The 24459-nt window shown below is 36.1% G+C and overlaps 1 protein-coding gene across 1 annotated transcript in view; it reads right to left on the bottom strand.

The window, feature by feature from the left end:
- Window positions 1-24459, bottom strand: part of LOC124536503 (BAI1-associated protein 3) — a 104761-nt gene that overhangs the window by 8591 nt on the left and 71711 nt on the right. Inside the window, exons 11-19 of the mRNA XM_047113059.1 lie at window positions 24369-24452; window positions 23775-23939; window positions 21997-22048; window positions 19084-19180; window positions 17586-17736; window positions 14876-14958; window positions 13286-13349; window positions 8182-8342; window positions 943-1033 (exon numbers count right to left, since the gene is read on the bottom strand). Coding sequence (XP_046969015.1) covers window positions 943-1033; window positions 8182-8342; window positions 13286-13349; window positions 14876-14958; window positions 17586-17736; window positions 19084-19180; window positions 21997-22048; window positions 23775-23939; window positions 24369-24452 — 948 coding nt within the window. The remainder of the gene's footprint in view (window positions 1-942; window positions 1034-8181; window positions 8343-13285; window positions 13350-14875; window positions 14959-17585; window positions 17737-19083; window positions 19181-21996; window positions 22049-23774; window positions 23940-24368; window positions 24453-24459) is intronic.

Consider the following 24459-nt stretch of genomic DNA (forward strand, 5'->3'; position numbering starts at 1 on the left):
AAGGAAATTATACAAATTATCTTAATAATTATTATCGATACATACGTACGTAACTGTTTAAAAAATAAAGGCAAATGATAAATGATAATCGGATTAATTAATTACAATTTTTTAAATGATGAACGTAGATTATTTCTTTTTTTTTAACAACAACAATTAATCGATTAAATAACTTGTTCGAGATAACAAAGATTAAATATTCAAATTTCTGTTGTACTTTGTTATGAAATTTCTAGAATGCGTAAGGACGATAGAACGAAGTTATAATTTCGTTCATATCACATATCATAATAAAAATTTTAACAAAAAGAAAAACCGACTTCAAACACACCACTGTTTTAAAGCAATGAATATGCACTAAAAAGTAATAAAAATAATTGCGTATACAACATATTCTTTAGATTCCTCCTAAGTAAAATGAAATGAAAAATAATAGTCTACTTAAAAGTCGATTTACGATTATATAACGTAGTTATTGTTATATTTGGAGCCAGTGTCAACATAAAAAAAAAATACAGACGAATTGATAACCTCTTCCTTTTTGAAGTCGGTTGAAAGAATATCGTTTTTGAGTTTTGCATTGTTTTGTTACTGCCTTTTAATACCTATGTTTATAAATAACAAAATTTAATATAATTTATTTTATATATGGAATGTAAAATCATAAACTATATATCATAGTTAATTGATGAGAACGTGGTACGACATTCTTTTATAAAACTCATATATTAATCTCTGATTTTGGCATCCAATACAGTCTTAAAAACAGTACAGCTTAAATCATGACCGCGTGGAATTAATGCAAGCAGTATTTACTCGTTGAATCGTAATTTCGATTTCCTGGAAAATAAACTGTGATTCCGAATGAGAATGAATGAAAATGAACCATGGATTAATTGTATGATATTGTATGATTATATGCGGTCAAAAGATTATACTCACATGTGTTCGTCGTCATACTCGGAGAGCGAGCGGCGCACATACTCCAAGTTGTTCACAATTGTGCATATTTCCTCCGTAGTTTTATTTTGTCCTGTGAGAAGAATATTTGGATTACGTTTGCTATTTTCAACAGCGAAATCGTCGAGATATCCTTTATACGTATCAAAGAGTAGGAATTTATTATTATGATATATAAATGTATTTATGGTCATATGTTTGGAGTTATTGAAGGTCAAAGGCAAAGCTAACTTTATATTGAAAGCTTTTAAAGTTTTACCTCGGGTTACTCTATCGCCTTTTTTTTTTTTTTTATTACGCTGGAAAAACGCTTTGCGCGCTTCCCCCACGTGATGGAAAGTGGGGGGGTGTGTGGGACTCCCCGGAGCCCTGAACGCCGAGTGCGCCCAAGCACACCGGGTTTACCCACTAAAAAACCAGCGGTACCCTCTCCGTCTTTCGGCGGACGCCACGGGATCGCTTACGCATGCTACCGTGACGCCCTGACGGTCGGCCCGCTTATACGGGCCTTCAACAGCTAGGGGGGATTCCCAGGGTACTGGGACCCCCCCTGGTCCCTACGGCGCCTATTGAGGCGGAGGGAGAAGATGCGCGTAGCGCCTTTTCCTTCTCCCCGGTCGTCTTCTGCGGAGCGAGTCAGCGGCGGCATTTTTTTCCCGCTCCCGCTCCGCTGCTTCCTTCTGCGACATGACACTTTCGCAGAAGGAGCGCATCTCTGACCAGCACACCTCGCTACCGAGCATGGTGTTGATAACGCTCGGTAGCGAGAGGTCTCCGCCCATAGTCGCCACAAGGATGTGCCTCTGGGGCCCCCACGCAGCACACTCGTACAGGGTGTGGTACGCCGTGTCCACTGGCGCACCACACTCGTGACAGGAGGGTGACTCCTCTCGCCGCGCTATCCCGTGCAGGTACTTACCGAAGCATCCGTGTCCGGTAAGTACCTGCGTCATTCTATACGACAGTGTGCCGTGCTTCCTCTCGACCCAGCGACTCAAGTGGGGACGGATCGCCTCCACTGTCGCTAGGCCCGCCGTGGGAGTCCCCAGATCCTCCTGCCATCGGGCGATCAGGGCTTGCTGGGCTAGAGCCCTGATCCGCCCGATCTCCGCCGACCCTGGACGGTCGCCGCGGTCCCTCGCCTCGACCCGGAACCGGTACACTTCCGCGAGCACCTCCGCCTGGAGCTCCCAGGGCGGATCGCCCGCGAGAAGTGTCGCCGCAGTCCACGACACCGTACGGTACCCTCTGATGCCTCTCACCGCTATGACCCTCTGCGGCTTTCGCAGCAGAGCCCGATTTTTAGCGGTGAGGGCGTCTATCCAGATCGGGGCACCGTACAGCGCCATCGACCTCACTACGCCGGAATAAAGACGCCGGCATAGCGAACCCGGCCCTCCCACATTCGGAAGGAGGCGACCAAGAGCGGCAGCGGCGTTGATGAGCCTTGGGCCGAGATGAACAAAATGCTGCCCGAAGCTCCATCGTCCGTCCAGGATCAGGCCCAGATACTTCATCTGGGGCTGCACCTTGATAACCGTCCCCTGGACGGTGATACTCGCCCCTCGTGGGGGTCCTTTTCGTGGACCGTGAAAGAGGAGGGCCTCCGTTTTGGATATGGAGACCCTCAAGCCCAGCATTCCCATGCGGTCCACGGTGAGAGCCGTTCCGACTTCGGCAAGGCGAGCCGCCTCCCGGAAGTCCCGTCCAATCGCCGTGACGAGAGTGTCGTCAGCATAACACAACACCCCCATCCCGGGAAGGACGGGAGCCCGCAGGAGCCAGTCGAAACCGACGTTCCATAGAATTGGGCCGAGGACCGACCCCTGTGGAACGCCGCAGCCCACTCGATGCCGGACGATCCTCCCATCGACCCCCGCCCAGAGGATCTCCCTGTCCTGGAGGTACGCCTCCAGCAGTCTCCTCAGATAGGTCGGCACCCCATGGTATCGGAGTGCCTCCCGTATCGTCTCGAAAGGGAGACTGTTGAAGGCGTTCGCCACGTCAAGCGACACAGCCAGGACGACCTGCCCCCGGGCCACCGCTTCCGTCGTCCTAGTCTTCAGGGCATTCAGGGCGTCGACTGTCGATCGGCCCGCCCTGAATCCGTACTGCGCCTCCGAGAGACCCGGACCGACCTCCTCGAGGTGCTGAACGAGACGGGCTGCGAGGACCTTCTCGAAGAGTTTTCCCGTCTCGTTCAGCAGCACAATTGGCCTGTATGCCGAAGGGGAATCCAACGGCCGACCTTCCTTCGGCAACAGGACCAACTTCCCTTCTTTCCAAGGCTTAGGAAACTGCCCGCTGCACAGACACTCGTCGAATAGCTCCCGAAGCCTTGCACCTAGGTATTCCAGGGCGTCGCACAGAATACGCCCTGGAACCCCGTCCGGACCCGGCGCCGTCTTCCTGGCCCTCAAGCGACCGAGGGCCATCTCCATCTCCCGCTCCGTAATCAGTGGTGAAACCACTGGGTCTTCGGTCACGGAGCGGGGCGCCATCTGCGGAGGGACGTGCTCGCCTGGATGGGGGAAGAGTTCCCCAACCAGGCGAAGGAGGAGTTCCGGTGGCATCGTCTCGATGACGGGGGCGCCTTGGGTGCGGAACTTCCCGCGTACACCGCGGTACGGACGCCCCCACGGGTCTCGATTGAGACCCGCCAGAAGTTCCTCCCTGGCCTTCTCCTTGGCCTTGCGTATCGCCAGCTGCAGCTCTTTTTTCAGCTGGCGATAGGCGTCCAGCAACTGTCCCTCCAAATCCGTGTCGAGGCCGTTGCGTCTTCGACAGCGGACGTAGGCCCTCCGTGCCCGACAGCACGTCGCCCGAAGGTCGGCGATTTCGGGCGACCACCAGTATACGTGTCGGCGCGGAACTCTGCGCCGGGTCCGAGGCATGGCCGCATCGCAGACTTCCTTGAGTGAACTGCGCATCCGGCCTGCCAGCTCCTCTGCGCTGGCGCCCTCCCTCCTCGCTGCGGAACCCCACCGCTGCACGATTGCGGCCTCCTTGACCAGCTCTCGATCGACCTGGCCGAGAGACCACCTCGGCAACGTGGTCGGCACCCTCTGGGGTTCCGCCGGCCTGCCAGAAGTGGAGATCTCAAATCGGATGTACCGGTGATCCGATAGAGTCTCCACCTCCTCCTCCACTCTCCAATCAACCACTCTGCGTGCTACGACAGCAGTGGCGAACGAAACGTCCACCACGGAACCCCCGTGATGGCGAACGCAGGTGTGAACCTGTCCCCTGTTGAGAAGGGACAGGTTGGAGAGCAGGGCCCACACCTGGACGGCCCTCCCTCGCGGATTCGTGACAGGGTTACCCCAGGCACGTGACTTCGCGTTTAAGTCGCCGAGAACCATTATCGGTTTCGGCGACTGCCTGGCCACCGCAACTCTGACCAAGCCGAGATAGGTCTCGAACTCAGCCAGGCTGCGGTTAGGGGAGAAGTACGTCCCGAGGGTTACTCTATCGCCTATGTCAGTTTAATCTGTTTTCAGATTTTATTTTTGTCATAGTATCCAAGTTTTATAACATCAAATTCGCCAAACAGCAAGATAGACTACCTACATAGTATACATAGCACTCAAGATAAGTAAATATATTTAATACTTTTACATTTATAGAACCTTATAAAGAGAAGATATATTTAAAACCGATTACTTCCTACGTTTTCAACGAATTCATTGATCAAGTAGCTATGTAAGAAGGTAGTAAATAAATAGGCCTTATCACTTTAAAAAATATTGATTTTTCCAAGAACATACTAATATTCTCCGAGAATATGTTCCTGATATACGAAAACAAAGGGATTTTATTAGATTCGACATTGAGATATATGTCTAAAATATTAATGTTAAGTTTATATTCAAACATTTTTACGACCCACGCTTGAGGAGGAACGTATTTTTAAAATATGGATATACACTTTGTCTCTTATTACCTACGCGATACGCGCGTTGGGTTGCCACTCGACTGTAACTTGAATTATTCGTTCTCTCCAGACACTTTCCTTTAATTTATTATCTAGAGTTAGAGACCTGGGGTTTCTGTTGTAAATCCGTAGTGACTTTTATTTTAGGAACGTCAACGAGCTCATGGGCCAAGTAGTGTTTTTATAATGATGCATATATTGAAACGTTGGTCCATGGTATGATTTTTATTTACTTTAAAGTTACGATCTTTCTTCTATTCTGCAAATCCACCACTTGGCTCATCTTTATCAAGTGTATGAAGACCATGGGAGCGCTCCCAAGAAGAAAGTGTCTTCGAAAGTAAGAGCCAGAATTTCAAAGAAAGAAAGAAATAAAAAGGGAGCCGCCTTTTTATTCGTCTTATTTCGGTATCGCGTGTACGGTATACCTTATAGTATGTAGTTGATTTTCAGTCATATATGTTTTTACAGAAATAAATATACGACTTAAGCCGTCAATGAGTCGCCAATAACAAGATATATGATATTATATACGCCATATCTCGTGTGTCTTACATTCCAATCGACAACATAATTAACTAAAAATAGGTGGTACGATCCACACGGGTTGTACAATACCCTACCAGCGTTATAGACTTTAAATTTGTCAAGATTATTAAGTCATAATATATACCTACATATGGCAGTCCTGAAATTATACATTAAAATAAAATTATATAAAAATTTCATACAAAATATTTTCATAATTTCTACATAAACGCGATTGCGAACGCGAATCTACTATTATAGTAGGCTAATTATATTGAATTATGATAATAAGATATATCTATTGCATGGTCATTACTTGGTTTATAATCATAAATCTCGTGCTCGACAGTGAAGGAAAGCATCATTAGGAACGTATGAACCTAGGAACCATTAGTAACTTATACCTATTACCCAACCCATATAACCATGTATGTAATTACAATTAAATTCCGCCAAATGTAAATCAACCAAACCGTTTCTTTAATGAGAGCGAAAGCCAAAAGAAAGCAAAGCCCAGCAGAGGTAATTTACAAGCTGTAACTTTACTTAGTACTTATAACATGTACATTTGATAAAAATCGAATAATGCGCTCGTTAGTAAATTATAGATCACGTGTAGTTTTCAATAATAAATGCATACTTCAAGTATACGATATTGGAAATTCGCTGCGAACCGTGAGAATCAACACGTGTTTACGATTACCCTCAGTAGTATCCATTGTTAGTGTGCCATAATATGCATAATATTTTATAGGTCATACCTACGCATATTATTGTGAGCCTAACGATCAATTTCAAAATTATTAAGTTATAAATTAACTCAATCAAATCAAATATATTTTATTGAAGTAAACTTAATAATACATTATTTTTTATCTTTATCTTTATCTTTGACGACCTCGATGGTCGAGTGGTGTGTACACCGGTTTTCAAGGGTACGCCACTCTGAGGTCCCGGGTTCGATTCCTGGCCTAGTCGATGTAGATTACCATTAGTTTTCTATGTTGTCTCGGGTCTGGGTGTTTGTGGTACCGTCGTTACTTCTGATTACCATAACACAAGTGCCTCAGCTACTTACATTGGGATCGGAGTAATGTATGTGATGTTGTCTCATATTTATAAAAAAAAAAAAATTTATTTATTTATCTTTAATTTTTAAATGCCGATATCGAGACGATACGGCCAGAAACTCGCATAGTTGCTCTTATTAAATCAACAGATTTACAAAGCTGTTCATTCACAATTATTGTTCAATCAGTCGTGTGATGGAATTCGAGTATAAACTCAGGCCTTTTTTCGAAAAGTATTATTTTAATTAATAAGATTTATTGATTAATTTACTTGATAGATTTAAAAAGTTATACACTTTCAATAAAGTGTTTAACTTTTTAAATCTATCTTATTCTATATGCGTTCTCTGTAACGTACGCAAGCGAAAAGCAGAGATTACAAGTCTATTTTGTTATTTCATTTTACTAATTGTAATGAGATAAAATAGATGTAATATTAATCAGAGCCGTCACTTAGTCACGTAATTGACTATCCCTCGAGTGAGAAGATACAAGTGCACAGTGCTGTAGTGACACGTGAGTTGTAACCGCGCTGAGAGAACTCGGTCGCTGGAGTGATCATTAGCGTTTGACGTGTAAACGTTACATATGTACGAGACTGATACAGTCACTTTATTAAACTAATATATCATTTTCTATAAAAATATTTACACCATTGACATCTATACCTTATTTTAAATATGAAAGTATATTGTTTGAATAAAAATTAACAATAATTACTCAACAGCTCATGATCGAAAGGCATAAAGTATTTTTCATATTGCAAAAATTACCCAAAGTATAATGGTAGTATTTCATTATCGACGATTCAAAAACGCTTCAGTGTGAAGTTTACTTGAATAAATTTGATTTGATTATACAGAAATGTTATTTGTCTCTTTATATTCTGAAAACACTTATGTCACAAAATGTAGCTTTCCAATCATGAAATTGTGTTAAATATGAAAAAAATAACTCGAATATAGTTTGTTGACGAAAGTAAATATTAAGGAAAATAATCTTATTATCCCTCGAGTGCGTTTTAAGCGGTTACGAGCGTACTACACCAAAACAAGTATCCCGAGTGTGCTGAAGGAGCGCGGCTATAGAAATAATTAGTTCTCAACTCATAACAGCCCTAACCTTTATAAAATATCATAAATTAATCGCAAAGTGTAATATGTCAAAGTGCATCTACAAATGTTTTATTTATTATTTATTTATATACTATCACATAAATTAATAAATTAACTCCGTTTCTGTGGGTCATAGTTCGATAAAATATACAATATATTTTCAGAAACCATTTCAATAAATGGGCTATCTAATGCAAATGTATTTTTCCAAATCGACTTATTAATTTTTCAGCGCGATCGAGCAAAGGAATTTTTCAACTGTACATATTTAAAACAACCTCATCTTTATAAATTGATTGCAATAATAGTGTGTGGAGTGTACTGCACTGAAATACATCAATCGTCAAGTACACCGAGCTGATAAAGTGTTCATTAGTGATCGTTGTATTGCACCGTAACGGCAGCTACAATAATAAAACACGTTACTTGCACATATTCCATTTTCTTCATTCAAATGTATGTTTTATATTATTTTCCGTTTATATAATACAAGCACGCAGGTAAAAGTGGATTCAAAATATATAAAAAGCATTTCGATGTTAAGATTTATCAGAAAATATAAACGTGCACTTACCGTGGTTTTCATAGAAACCCTGATCGGCGAGAGCGCCGTGTATGAGGTCCGCATAATGAAGTGCGGTGGCACACGCCGCTTCCAGGAGCCTCAGGCCTCCGCCAATTGTGCCCTCTTCAGCACCACCGATTGCGCGCCATACCATTCGCATGTGATATAAACTAACGAGAAAAGTACACTAAGGTATACACATACATTTCAAACGATAAGATTCTTAATATATTTTTATTAAATAGCAATTTATATTAATATTATATTGAATATTCATGTGTTATTTTTGTAAGTGTTGTGTAATTTAATGCCCAGGACGAGAGCTTACAAAGCTAATATAATTAGATCAACTAAGAAATTAGCATCTAGGGCAAATTAGATATAATCAAAGTCTACCATTAATTTTAATGTCTAATGAAAATGATTTTATTTTGTAATTAATATGTAGCAAAAAATGTTTTTGTATGAGTTTATGAATAACTGAAATCATACTACTAATATATTCATAGTAATTATATATGTTCAGTATACAATATTAATCAAAATGTAATAATTAGTAAAAAAAACTTGTAAAATTATCAATAATACTAATCAATTTATACTAAAGCTAGCTTTAGTATAAATTGATTAAAATATGTTAATTATATCAGTAAAATACTTTGTAACTTGATATACTTTGACAGTTAACTTTAAAATTTTAATAGGTCTTTGGTGAATTAATTAAATGTCTTGTAATCCTGAGAAACTCTGTTCTAAGACCAGCTATTGTTTGAAAATTCATGGATCTAATTAGTTTGTGATAGTTAGCGCGTTGGCTTCATCTATTAGTTTATACTGGTTATGATCACGGAGTTAATTTTCTATAACGTCAAAACTGTTAAAATAGTCCACAGGCCAGTGTAAGAGAAACGCATTGTGAAAAAATATTAAATACTCATACTATTCTGTCCTAAATCCTTTGCAAGCGGATAGGATTTTTTCGTAATAAGTAATTTAAAAAATGTATATCCCATAGAAACCGACGCGCAAATATAAGCACATTTGTGTCTTTACAAGTGGCCAAGCTAAACAAAACCTGTGCGGATACTGTTACTGTTATGTTACGTACTCTCCATATGAGCTCATAAGGATTGCACTTGGAATATATCTTATGCAACATAGATACTTATTTCAAATAATATTGTTAAACGTGCTGTTGTATCGAGTTGGGACAACATCCTGTAATTATGTGTATACAATTTTGCATTATATAAAATAAAATAAAATAAAATGATACGTATGGTAACATATGCCCAAACTAGGCACTCGTCGAAAGCTAAGGTTCGCAGTCTAATTATTCTTTATTAATTAATGTACTTATCTATGATATCTAGTCAGCATGTAGCTAACTGTAGTTGTTATTTTAATTACTTCGCTTAAGTATACACAATTTGAGATAAAAAAGCAAGTAAAAACCTATAATATCAGATATAAATAAATTGTAACAATCTTAAAAATAAAAAAAATACTCCATTATGTACGATGATAGCTAATCAAACGGAATCGAAAACCTTTAAGTATAAACAAAAGGTACTTAGAAAATCAAAGAAATGTCTTTGTGCAAGGCTACGCGTCGCATTAAAGCCTAACTATAACACCCAGTCAAATTTATACTATATAGGTACGTTTTGCTGAATTTCGGGCGTTCTTAAATAAATTCAGCGGGTAAAGTATGAAGTGAATATTGGAATATGAAAATTTATTAGCTGTTTCGTCTGCGAACGCGGGTCACGTGCGTCGACACGTTAATACCCTACGTACAGTATTCGTGAGATATGGCGACGCGACCGTGAGATATTTCCATAATTTATTACTTATTGTCAATGATGCTGTAGTAAACAGATATGTTATTAACGCGCAAAAAGTGAAGACCAGAAAACGACCTAATTGGGACGTTTGCCTTTAATTGTTTTACGTAGTAATACATCATAATTACGTAGAAATACGTTTTGCGTAATTAAAAACATCTAGTTATCCCTTTTACTTATTGTTTTTATCAAGCTATCCTTTTTACTTTTAACGAAATGTAAAAATAAACTAAAATAAACGGTCCCCGGCGCGGCACACTTTTTTCTGTTGTTTAGTATGGATATAACATATCTGTTTATTAGAATATCATTGCTTATTGTATAATCTTGTTTTTTTTTTTTAATGACGGCTATAACATGTATGCAACGGACGTAAATTATTTTAAAGATACTTTTGTTAATTATTGTAATAATAACAAATATCATAAAAAAAAAACAAAAACATTCGATGTATTTTAGATCGAGGGAGAGTATACATTATAAAAATACTGCATTTATGTATTTATTAACAAAGGAAAATATTATGTTTATTTCATCATACAGAAATATTATTAAAACAATTCTATTTGTTCGGGCAATTTTTATGATAATGGAATATGTAATAAAAGCGTATGAATTTCCGCCTGTGATGAAATGTTGGTATTTTATTATCAGAAGCATTTACAAGAAATATGTTACTGAAAGATACCTGCATGCCTTTGAGTGGAATATTCACGAATATGTAGTTCTATAAAAGAATAGTACGTTGTACAAATGATCGACATCTTACCATGCAAATATTTTATTTTACTTATTTAACATTACTGTACTAGAAATAAGACACGTCAGCTACGTGTACTAAGTATAAAAGGCATGCTTTTTCGTGTTAAAGAGGTCTTCTAGCAAACCGAAGGAAAATGGAAAACCATGCACATATTTGCCTTTTTTAGTCTGGTAATTATTGATTTTCATGAATAGGGAAAATATTGTAACTCCATTACATATTAGATAATAAAGGAGGGATGAAAATCTCAGGAACGCATATATGATAATTATAAAAGTTAATGTGCATAATAAAAAAATTACGAACGTAAATTAATAAATTAAAGTGATTTTTTTTCTGTAAACTCGATTAAGATCAGAATTTTAATACTTCTAAAACACATGGTTTTATAAATATTCAAGAACTAAAAAACAACTTTTGCTATTGTTTATAAAAAATGGCTTTTATTGTATGTGTCTAGTTCATTATGTTGCGACGTTTACTTGTAACAGGCAAACCTATATTAGCTGTAAGTGCGTGAGTTTTTTTAGTGCCCATCAGAATGCATGCAAATTTCTAATTTAAATACACACAGCACAAAATATGCCTTATTCGTTCTATTACGATAATTTGGGTGTTAGATTAGGCAGCTTTTTCTTTCACTTTATAGAAACCGTCCGGGTCCAAACATAATAAATTATAGATAAAAAGTATCGTAAGATCAATTACTAAAAATATTATAAGTGGTAGTATAAATTTATTTGCTAAAATAAAGTCGCTTAGATCATCACTTAGACGGCCCAGTAGGTAGAATGCGTGCATCTTAACCGATGTTTGCGGTTTCAATCCCAGGGAAACATCACTGAATTTTCATTTGTTTCATTTGTGTTTATATTATATTCATCGTAAAAATAATAATTTCATTGAGTTCCATTTTCAAAGAGGCTATCCTTTTCATACCGCTTGCTCGACCCGTATCGTGCGAAAGAGAGAGTTGCAAGTCTTAGCGGCAAATACCTACATTTCCTTTTTGAAATATTGTCTCGGGTAATGACATTTTCACCCTGCTAAACCTTTGCGAAATGAAAGAATTTCGACTCATTAGATCATTTCTCTCAATACATTCAGTAAAACCTTAATCTACCTTCGTACGTTTTATTCTTTAAATATTTGGTGTAGTGTAATTAAAAACGTATTTTAACGTTTAAAATATACTATTGTTAATAATTTTACTTCTTTATAACTTTGACAATTATTATCAACTTATTCTATAATATTATTTATGTGATATATTTGGATTTGATTACAATAATGTCCGTTTCTAGTCACACAAGGATCTGTTTTACTTGCAACTTATTATTCGAGAGCCATTAAAAGTAATAACAATAATGAAGTGAATTGAAATGATTTAGTGAATTTCACTGTTGCTTTTTGGACAACGAGCATAATGTGATTGTATGGTTGTGAGTTTAATCATTTAAATGTAAACCACATAATAAATAAGATACATATCATACATTAAGGAGCTGTATGCAGATCTTTTATATTAAGTCAAAAATCCAAAAAGCCGTTATTAATAAAAAGGGCTAGTAAAATATTGCATCCTATAATTTGAAAAACAAACATTTTCATATAAGAATTAATCATAATGAATATCAAATCTAATTGAATGTAATTTGGTCTAGCAAAGCTATATATACTGACATTGTAAATATTATGATATACTAATGATTTTACTTACTATAGCTCGGTTACTATATCTAAGAAACGATTCGTTTTGCTTACGGTTAGTAAAATTGTATAATTGACAAACAAGGAATTGAATTTTCTCATTGAAACACACTCCATTTAAAGGTTTCCCTCGCTATTCGTAAGCTGTTCGTAACTCGTAGACAATTATACTATCTGTAAGCAGGGCCGTATTTAGGGGAGGGCAACCGGGGCAACTGCCCTGGGGCCTCCACATTAGTGGGGGCCATAGTTTTCAGCAAGTTAACAAATACCGAGATATAGTCAAATTATAATATAATTATAATAATGTTATTATTTAATATTTTAAAAGTTACCGATACAAGTAAATAAATCATTGCTTACTGATTGAAATAAAAAAGTAATTAATTCATGATAATATAATTATTAGGTTGTTCACGCTTCTGTTTGTTTAGGGCCCCCACTGCTTTGTGGCCCGGTGGCCTCCAGACCTTTAAATCCGACTCTGTCTGTAAGTAAAACGAATCGTTTCATAAAAAAGTAAACGAGCATCAATGTGTCTAACTAAGAGTTACTAATCGACTTTAAAACAAGCCCTACAAATATCAAAGCAAACCTAATGTGTTATTGTCGTAAAATCACATTACTGCATGTGTCGGAATGACTTTTCACTGTTCCGTTGTTTAATCCCCCGGGTGTATTATACGGTATATTCCTTAAAATCTTTTGCACACCTATAATACAGCAAAGATATTGAATAATTATATCGTTCAAAATGTTTACACTGCGAACGCTAAGTATAAGATAAACTCACCAAGCCGCTGTGTCGACAGACGAGGTGCTGTGTTTAACAATTTGCTCTCCTTCCACTGAGCGATCTAAGAAAAATAATAAATGTACATTAATAAACTGATAACGTTTTAAAAAGAGATGCTATCATCAAATTATTAATAATAAATGTGCACTCAAAAATAGATCTCACATAATCTGAATTAATTATTTTATATTTAATTACGAACAAGATGAGAATTTTTTATACGTGTAAAATGTGTATATTTATTTGGCTTGTCAATAAATACGGCAAATACCACAAAGTCATTACGAGACCTCCGAAACTATTGGTCCGATTAACTTAAAATTTAGCATAGTTAGTATTCCGTGGCGAAGACACTAATTAAGAAAGTACTTTTGGAAATTTTGACTTGTAGGGAAATGGGGTAACTTTGTCTGAGTTTGGGTCGAACAGATAACTGATTTGTAAATGTAATGCATTACAATGTAACTAAAATCATCGCTAGCTATCTAAGTAACCATAACAAACATCCGAATGTAATCTTTTATTTGTCCTGACCAATAAAAGCGTTCGTGTTACGCCACCGTTTAGAATCCGATGCTTATCTAAATGGCGGCCAGGCTCGGGTGTGAACCTTTGCCCTCGACAATTAGGCATGCCCTATTGCCCTTTCATTTCAAACACATTTATTCAATATCTAGAGACTATTTTTAATTTAATTTATAAATTAATTGAAAAGTTATAAAATATATTTGATACTACTCCTACTTAAGACTAAAATAATTTAAAGGAACTTATATAACAAATCATATATCAGATAATTTAAGAGAAGAGTAATACGTATTTTAATTTAGACTGTGATTTCTGCGCGTGAATGTTAATTTATTCAACATCAATGATAATATTTGTAGTAATTTCAGTTACAGTTTTGGTTTCTAGACGATAGATAGCTAATAAGCTTTTCGTAAACAATGTTCCCGATAAATATTAATATCCCTGGTGACTTTATGTAGCCAATATGGAAGATTAGGCGCGAAGATTATTATAAAACTCGTCGATAAATTGTATCAACAATATGTATTTTATTTTATTTCTCTCTTAAAACCAAGCTTAAGATAATCCCCAGTCTCTTAAGTATATTTACAATCTGTCAAAATTTATATGCGTATACATATTATATTAGGATATTAGTAATAAACTAAATATTATTTTCTATTTTCCGATCAAATCATCAGCTATAATATTAATGTATTTTAATCAAAGTACGAATATTTAAGATGAATAACAGTTAAGTTACTATTACGCTCTGTAAATTAAACGATAGTTCTATCAAGCAAACTAGTACAGAGAAGGCTTCCAACATTTTGGAACAACTGTCTGAAATTCAAGCTCAACATAGACAGGGACTGACAGTCAGAAGTGAAGCTCAGATTTCAGAACCATAACTCATTTCAGCATGAATGTACATAATAGTATAAATGAAATTGTTGTGTTTGTTTTAACTTGATATACTTTGTATTGAACTTAGATGATATCGAGAAGTAAATAATGTATCAACACTGACTCCTTATATGTCTGAGAACTTGTGTGTTGTGTGTGTTTAAAACATACCTAACTCCACCGCCGCACGTACTCGTTGTAACGCCATAGTTTTAGTAACTGCCAGCCATCGATCGATCAGCGGCTCGAACCATCTGTTAAAGTAGGCTTGTACATACATATTTTAGGGTGTAACATTGTTTAAATGCATCGCTAGACAAGAAGGTATTATTTATATTATACCAAATAATCATGACGCTAAAAACATATTGACAACATATTTTTGGTTACTATATCAATTTCACTGTAATAACACAATAAAAATACAACAATAACTATTATGAGCGATGAAAGAATGAATAACAAATTGTTAATTTTATTTGGATGATCACGAAAGGGAATCGTCGAGAATTTAATAACGCTTCAACGGAAATCTAAAATAAACGTTTCATATTTCCAACGTGAGATGCTCCACGTTTATAACAGTACAAAAGAATTGAATTTGCATTGTTTTCGAAGTAATTACGTTTATTAAGTATGTTAGGAATTTAGCTTTTGCGAAATATTAAATTTTAAAATATGAAAATTTTCCTTTTAATTTATGTACTATTTGTACAGAAAAGGGTCACCTAATTAAGGTCACAATCGCGCACAGTCACTGTAAGACATTCCTTATGGGATGGCGAATGTCTTATATTGACGGTGATGTATTAGCGCTTTATAGCGGTTGACCTTGGGAACTAAGATTTTATTTTCCTTTAGTCTGTAGTTACACTGGCTGACTTACCCTTCAAAGCGAGACAAAACAATTACTCTAAATTGTATATTCTACAATATGTATTTTAATGAGTGGGTACCTAGACACTTAGAGCTTATATACAGCTGTGCCACCAAAAAAAAAAACACAAATTAAGTTTAAACGGTAGCAGTTGACATAGGGACATACAGCGGTAAGCTATGTTGTTTTATACTATGTAGATATTTATGTCTTCTTCACCGAGCACGAGATGAATCCAAACTAAACATCAAATTAATATATTTCATACGATATCTCAGCTATGATATCCCAATTTGATCCTGCAATCTTCAATTACGATCCACGTAATTCGATTATTGCCGTATTATCTTTGTATAGCAACATTCGCTTAAGCCATAATTGCATTTATAGCTCATATCGATGTAAACCTTCTAAGCTCTCTCGTCCGCTTCATATACGGTGGTAATTTTACCGATTGCATGCATTACGCTGATTGCATCTAATCAGAGCGATCACAAGGTAGCGTGTGACCGCGCTGCACTGTGAAAGTGGCGAGGACTCGATAATTGCATTATTTAATCGTATTGGTCGCTTAAGTAGATAGTCTGTCTGATATATTTTCACGACTAAGTCGCTAAGCTGATTACGACTAGTCTAATAATTCATAATTGCTCATAGTTAACTTACTTGTTCCTGAAAAACAATTTCGTAGTCGAGTTACAATATCCTCTTTCCCATATTTAATAAGCAAATTTTAGCAAAATTGAAGGAACAAATCATTCGCAAAATGAATAAAATTACTTTAAAAATAGGTACCAATATTATGAATCATGATAATATTCAAATACATTTCAGCTGAAATGTAATTCTTATGTAATATAAATATTTCAACGATGCGAAAAGAAAAAAAAGCGATACGGGTTTTCTTGTGAAAATTCGAAACACTAACTAAACATGAACTAAAAGTCTGTCACGGCCTTGAAGAAAATGTATGAAAAATGCTTACGTAAGTTGTCGTGAATTTTCCGTCAAATAAGACACAGGATAACCTTCAATGGACGTCCAATATTTGTATATTATGCAAAAAACGGATTCTACTTAAATACTACTAACGAAAGTCGAGATGGCCAAGTGGTTAGAACGCGTGCATCTTAACCTATGATTGCGGTTTCAAACCCAGTGAAGTGCTTCTGAATTTTCATGTGCTTAGTTTGTGAATATAACTCTTCTCGTGGTCGGCGGTGATAGAAACCATCGCGAGGAAACCTGCATGTGACTAATTTCGGCGAAATTCTGCCACATGTGTCAACCAACCCGCATTGGAGCAGCGTGGTGGAATATGCTTCAAACCTTTTCTTCAAAGGGATAGGAGGCCTAAGCACAGCAGAGAGAAATTTACAGGTTGATAATAATAAAGTTAGTATAGAACGCTACTATACAATATATAAACTAAAAATCTTAGCAATTAACACAACACTGCGTAGGTGTTCGCAATAGCTTGTATTTTCTCCTAATAACATTTAAAAGCAAAGCCTTTTTTACAGCAACATACTTTGCTTGTTAGGTAGAAGATTGTTTTCACTTAGATATTTGAGACTTCAAGAGAGAGGGTTTTACGTTTATATATAGACAAAACATAAATATCATAAAAGCATCAATATCATGTTCTTATAGATGTTTGCCGGAGGTGGTCGTTTAAACCCGCGAAACCGTATCTCTACGATTTTTACGTCGTATAATTGTATATATTCGTCTTGTGCTCAGTGATGACGGCAATCATTACGATGAAATCTGTACGTGTCGTAAAAATTAATGACATACTCATATTATATATTCTCGCAGTCAAGGAGCTAGTAGAGTCGAGATGGCCCAGTGGTTTGAACGCGTGCATCTTAACCGATGATTGCGGGTTCAAACCTAATTATATCTTGATTAATTTTATTAATAAAACATATTAATAAAATTAATCAAGATTTCCAAATTAAAAACGTTATTTTTTAGTCAATGTCAAGAAGTTATACTCACTGGTAAGCGTCGAGCAGCTGGGGCGGCAGATCGTGCGCGGCGTGTGCGGAGTGCGCTGCGTGCATGCACGTGGAGGGCGCGGCGGCACTGCACAGCTCCCGAACAGCCGCCAGCAACTCAAACGGAAGAGTCTTCGCTGACACCACGCAGACTGGCAAAGCACACGTTATCAATACATATCTAAACTGAATATTGAATTGAGTCGAGATCTCCCAGTGGTTAGAACGCGTGCATCTTAACCGATGATTGCGGGTTCAAACCCAGGCAAGCACCGCTGATTCATGTGCTTAATTTGTCTTTATAATTCATCTCGTGCTCAGCAATTAAGGAAAACATCGTGAAGAAACCTGTACGTGACAAATTTCATAGAAATTCTGCCACACGTGTATACCACCAACCCGCATTGGAACAGCGTGGTGGAGTATGTTCCAAAACCTTCTCCTCAAACGGAGAGGAGGCCTTTAGCCCAGCAGTGGGAATTTGCAGGCTGTTGTTGTTGCGAATATTGAATAATTTTTTTTGCAACGTAAAATATGTAACTTTTGTTCTTGTATAAGATATATGATATAGATGCAAATTGCATTGATTCTGATTGATCTAATTAATTAGCTAAGAAGCTGTCTGTCAGTTGTAATTTGCATAAGACTTAAATACATAACCATTGGACCTTTATTGTTATCTTTATGTACAAAGAGAACTTCACTGTTCAGCGTTGGCATTTGTATTTATTTAAAATGTTAATTATTTCAGCTGTCACTGAGAGTCCTCGTAGCATTTTTATATAAATATCTTTCATGGTTTATTCATGTATAATGATGGTTAGAGTATTGCAGTATGGATTCGTGCAGCCTTTGGGTAGGTTAGTTACCACCCACTTACATATCGTAATACCGACGCCCCGTATTCTAGTTTCAAGGGGCTTAGTCGTTAGAGCATTGACGAGAGGAATACTTAATATATTTTTACTCGTCTTAAAGTGCTAATCTCTATAGCCAATACCGCTTCTATCAAGTTGTACATATATATAAAAATGAAGATAAATAAAACCAAAAAGTTTTTTTAACACATAAGCTGATGATTTTCAGGTATTTCTGAATCCTTACAAATAAAATTGTAGGAATCTATTTTATACTTATAAGTGAAATTAATAAAATCTTCCATAATATTAAGCCCCACTTGCATGTAGTAAGCAAACTATAACATATATTAAAGTTGTAGCGTTGCTAAATAGCATCATAGTGTTGGCACTCAAGTTTCCGGAACTTTCGCCCGAACCTCATTTGTTATTCAAAGGCGCTATCTGCCGAGGCATGCAGCCAGCACGCGAGGGTGTCTTATCTCGGAATAATATTTATGTATTCTAATGAATACGTTTATATATTACTTTTTAACTGTTTACAACTATCTTAGCCTTAACCTACTAGCATCTAAAAAGTGCGATCCCTTGTAAAGGGTCAGTAAGCTTTCAACTGGTAAACAAGGTAAGTGGATTATTTACTTCCATTCCCATGCTCGTCGTAAATCTCTTCCTCAGCAACTCCGCACCAGCCTTCAGACACCCAGAGTTCAACGCATTGTTTCACGTCTTCCGAAACCTAGGAAAATTAAATGTTCGTCGTGTTTTATTTCAATCATATGAGCCTCGCCTTACAATTAATTATTTAGTTGTTATTTGAAGTCCTAGAACGTTTTATAAAACACACACCAATTTATGAAATTGAAATATACTTTTTCTTTATATAAGTAAGTTAACATGATAGTTGTTTATTTTTTAAACATTAACGTAGACATGTTTTTTGTTAAATTAATTTAAAAAAAAGATATGTCAAAATCAGATAATTTTTTTCGTAAATTGAACTTAAAACCCGATCGCTTCCCCTCAGTCGAGATTAAGGAATCGATTTTCCTTTGTCATATTTCAAACAAAGTTTCAACTGCAAGAAAACCACATTATACATTGGAAATTCAGTAGTCGAAATCTTTCCAATTTTGGCTTGTCAAAGCGCATCTCCCTCGGTCTTACCACTATCGAATTTAGTCACTTTGATGGGTCATTATCGATTTTCTGCTCTCGATTGAGTGAACTGCAATTAAGCCACTAATGTTCAGCTGACAAATAAGATAATTTAAATTCCCCCGCAACTAGTTAATTTCCGATACTAGCTTGATAATAGTTTAAACCAATATATCAACGGATTTTACCGACAATATGTTTTCAGTGCTAAAAATAATTAAATTTACGCTTATGTAGTCAAATCAAATCAAATTAAAAATTGACTTTATTTAAACAGGCTTCGCTTTTGAATAGTTATTTAACAACTATAGGTAGTGAAGCTATCATGTAAGTAGATTCTAGCCAGAATAAATTCAACATTTAAAAATACAGTCATGGTAGTTATATACAATTATATATGTATGTAATATATCCTCCCTAGAAGTCAGTAAGTATTAATTCCACGCTTTTTTATCTTCCGTATAATCTCGTATTGAATAATATGCTAAGAAGTATTACACTTTCTTATTGATGGTCAATTGAAACAGTACCTACCACCGGTTCGGAAAAGAAAATACCCTAACCTGAGAAGGGTTCTTGTCTCATGTATTATAATATAAGCAATTTAAATGAAATGAAATAGCCAGGAGGCGATCGTTTCATTTCCAAGGTGTGCCATCAATCATAAATTAATTGTGTAATAACCTATTACACACAAGCGTTCCTTAATATATATATTTTTTTTAATTTGGCAACAGAGGCGAACACATTTTGAACGCTTTCTGGGATCCATATCCGAAATCGTAACCGATACTTATTACAATTTTATTTTTCCAGTGTGATACTTAAAGGCAGTAGCTAATTATATTTAAGCGACCGAGACTATAAAACAATCGAATGATTCAAAATATTTCAAATTCGTATTTGAAACCGATAAAACATTATTCGTATATCGTTATGCAAATCCAGATTCAAAATGACATATCCGTATCATCCCTGATAATTAAGTTGTTTATGTAGCATGACATTTATAATCAAACGACAAAGAGGATACCATAGACAAATATAAATATAGATGTAGTACCTACACCGAACATATTTAACAAAACTTTATGAATAGCAATTTAAAATGAAATAAGCGTGAAATCAAGATTATCAATTACCTACATTATATGTCAGCGTAATAGTTTATAATTATTATTGTGAGCGTGTAGTAAATTGCTTTTGTTTCGTGTTGCTTACACGAATAATGCGCGCTATAAACACTTTTTAGTCGTTATAATTTCGGCAATACATTTTATAAACATTAATTTGTAACAATAACTGTTGCTTATGGTAATGGAATAAATTAAAGGTACTACGTCCATTATTTTGATTTACTTGATGTTTATACCTATGTTATTTCACTTTAGCGATTAATTAATTCAAATGGTGTTAAATGAAAATTAATTAAAAAAAGAAAAATAATAAACTTCCGCAGACGTTTTTAAATTCAAATCGTTTGTTACAAAAATACATTGGTAGAAAAAGAATATTATTCGATACAAGATTTTATAGATGATAAAACAGCGTGGAGTCAATACCTGTTGACTTCCAAGCAGGATATATTAATTTAAATAATTGTATTTAATCAACATGACTTTGTATTTTTTAAATGTTAAAAAAGAGTAACTACTGAATTTCTTGCCGGTCCTTCTAGGTAGAATCTATTTTCCGGACCGGTGGTAGCTTCACTTAATTGTAAAATGACGATTCAAAAGTGCTTGTAAAAGCCTACTTGAATAAAGTTTATTTTGATTTGATTTGATTACTTGACATAAAAAAGTTTATTTCGTTGTTTGATTAGTAACTAATCGATGTTTTGTTGTCAATATTGATAAGTCATTCCTTGGAATCACACACTCGTTCAATCTCTATCCTGGCTTTTCCATCGCACGTGACATTGGCGAAATGATCTGTGCCCTCTTGACACAAATAAAAGTACAAAAAAAATGAACAGAATAACACCTATAACTCATAACATTATTTAACCAATCAGTCTCTAAACAAGATCTATAGTTTAACAATCCAGCCCTTTTGGCAAAAGTAGAAAAAACATTTAAAATATAGTTTCATGATATTACTCAATACAAGACCATATAATTCGTAATTTTAATTTTTAATTCGCATCATATTGGTATTAATCGAATTTGTTTACTAACATTTTGTTTGATATAAAGAGTAATTTGTTTCTTTCTATTTCGTCTCGATAGAAAAGTGGCAAATGTACATTAAATTTATAACTGTTGTATGACGTTTTAAAAATCCAACATAAATAAAGTACATTTTAACTTCGATTTGTGGCTTTGATTTTATACATCCCGATATAAACGAAAAAAATAATCATTAATTTTATTTGTATAAAATAAAGTGACTTACCATTTTGTCAATTTGCGTAAAGACGACACTGAAGTAGGGAACGTTGTTCGTCCTGAAACAAAATGTAAAGTAATAAAATAATATTCATTTTCAAATGAAATCTAAAACAACAAACAATACCTCGAATCACAAGAGAAAAGCTTTCGCTAACTCGATTGTATGATAAAGCGAGTATATTCGCATATGACAATACGAAGTGGAATCGAAATATGTTTCCGTGGAGGACATTCAGCCTTTGTGATATTTAAATATTTAGAATTCTACGTATATAGGATTAGGTTATCAGAGCACTAACTTCTACTATTTAATTATCATTGGTCAATGTGTTTTCCTTCGAAAAGTAGGTGACAAAATTATACCTAAAAGTAATCATGCTAATTGGATTTATTTATTTGTATTTGTAAAATATAAATATGATATATGAGATATGACAACATCACATACATTACTCTGATCCCAATGTAAATAGCTAAAGCACTTGTGTTATGGAAAATCAGAAGTAACGACGGTACCACAAAAACCCAGACCAACACAGAAAACTATTAATAATCTACATTGACTCGGCCGGGAATCGAACCCGGAACCTCGGAGTGGCGTACCCATGAAAACCGGTGTACACACCACTCGACCACGGAGGTCGTCAAAATGCTGCCCGATACAATTAATAGGTTTGATATGGTTTCTTTTACTGAGAAATGCGATACGCTATTAAACTAACATATAAAATGTATTAAATAAAGAGCCGAGCAAAGGTTAAACACGTAAATCTCAGTTGAAGATTGCGGTTCAAGTACAATTACCACTTAATTTTCAAGTACTTAATGTTTGTGTTTATAAATTCATTACGCGTTTGGTGTTAGATGGAAATCTGCCATTACCCAACCAACCAGCATTGGAGCAACGTAGTGTAATAATCACCGAACCTTCCTCAAAAGGAAAGGAAGTTAGAAATTCGATATTCACAGACTACTATGTTTACTGATTAGTAATATTGAACCGAATACATATACTAAATAGTAATTAAGAGTCATATACGTCGATGAATTTACACAAAACGCTTTCATAAAAACAACATACTCGTTTAAATGGCTTTGTTACTGAGGCTGTGTAAACGTGACGGTTGAGATTAGTTTAGTAACAGTAATCGTAGGTCGGGATTACTTTTTGTCACGTGGAGTTGTATTACTCAAAGTGACGTAAGCATTTGTATAATTGAGCGAACACGTACAAGAACTTGTTAATTTGTGTTTGTGTGCGTCAAATACGTGTTTATTAGGTGATAAAAATTTATGTCCATACGTGTCACTGTAACATGCATTAAATCTATACGAAAAAAACCTTTATTTTTACGGCTTCGATTACTTGGTGGTAGGGCTATGTGCAAGCCCGTCTGGGTAGGTACCACCCACTTATCAATTATTCTACCGCTAAATAACAGTACTCAGTATTGTTGTGTTCCGGTCTGAAGGGTGAGTGAGCCAGTGTAACCGCGGGCACAAGGGACATAACATCGTGTTCCCAAGGTTGGTGGCACATTGACGATGTAAGGAATAGTTATATTTCTTACAGCGTCATTGTCTATGGTGACCACTTACCATCAGGTGGCCCATAAGCTCGTCCGCCAACCTATACCATAAAAAAAACAAATAACTTGAAAAGAATAATAGTGTGATCACTTCTCGTAGGTCATTATGAAAAGACAACATTGTGTTAATAGTAGATTATATGTATCGACCACTCATTATTAATAGATGAATTACGACCAGTCGTTAGCTTACGTTTCGAAGAGGGGATGATAGTATGTGAGCCCCTGCTGTAGGTCGATCTGCACGAGGGTGATGAGGTTCACCAGGTCTTCCCCGCGCTCGGAGTCAGTGTCCTGCGCACACAGCGCCTCGTACCATTCCGATGAACCCTTGCGAAGTGCGCATACTATCTCACTCCTGGTGATACAAGTTTTCAGTAAACAGAGAATAGGAGTTCAGCTATAATATCATATACACATATTAATGTTATAAGATTTTGCGTTACCATTATGAATGTATCTTTAGTTTTGGAAACCTTAAAAAACACTTCCGGACTTAGTGGAGGAGCTTTGTTTTGAAAACCAAAATAAATTTAAGTTTTGTGAAGTTACAATCCTAAAAAAAAAAATTGATTATATATATTTGTTAACAATTAATATTTAAATTTAAGAAATGTTCAATATATTTTTTTAATAAATAAAATAATAACTTGTTTATCAAATACAATATTTGCATCTTCTTGGTAACGCTTGAGGTATTCTGTCATAAATTATGAAGATTAAAATGTTTGTATTTGATTTTGAAGAGATAACTCAATTTTAAGGATAAAAGAGAAAGTTCACTGACCTAATTTCGTTATTAAAAGGACAGCAGCGCCAAAACGCTTTCATTTGCGAGAGCTGATTGAGACAACGTAAGAGGAATTCCAATCTGAAAG

The sequence above is a fragment of the Vanessa cardui genome, chromosome 16 (assembly GCF_905220365.1).
Source record: "Vanessa cardui chromosome 16, ilVanCard2.1, whole genome shotgun sequence".
In the NCBI taxonomy this organism is placed as follows: domain Eukaryota; kingdom Metazoa; phylum Arthropoda; class Insecta; order Lepidoptera; family Nymphalidae; genus Vanessa; species Vanessa cardui.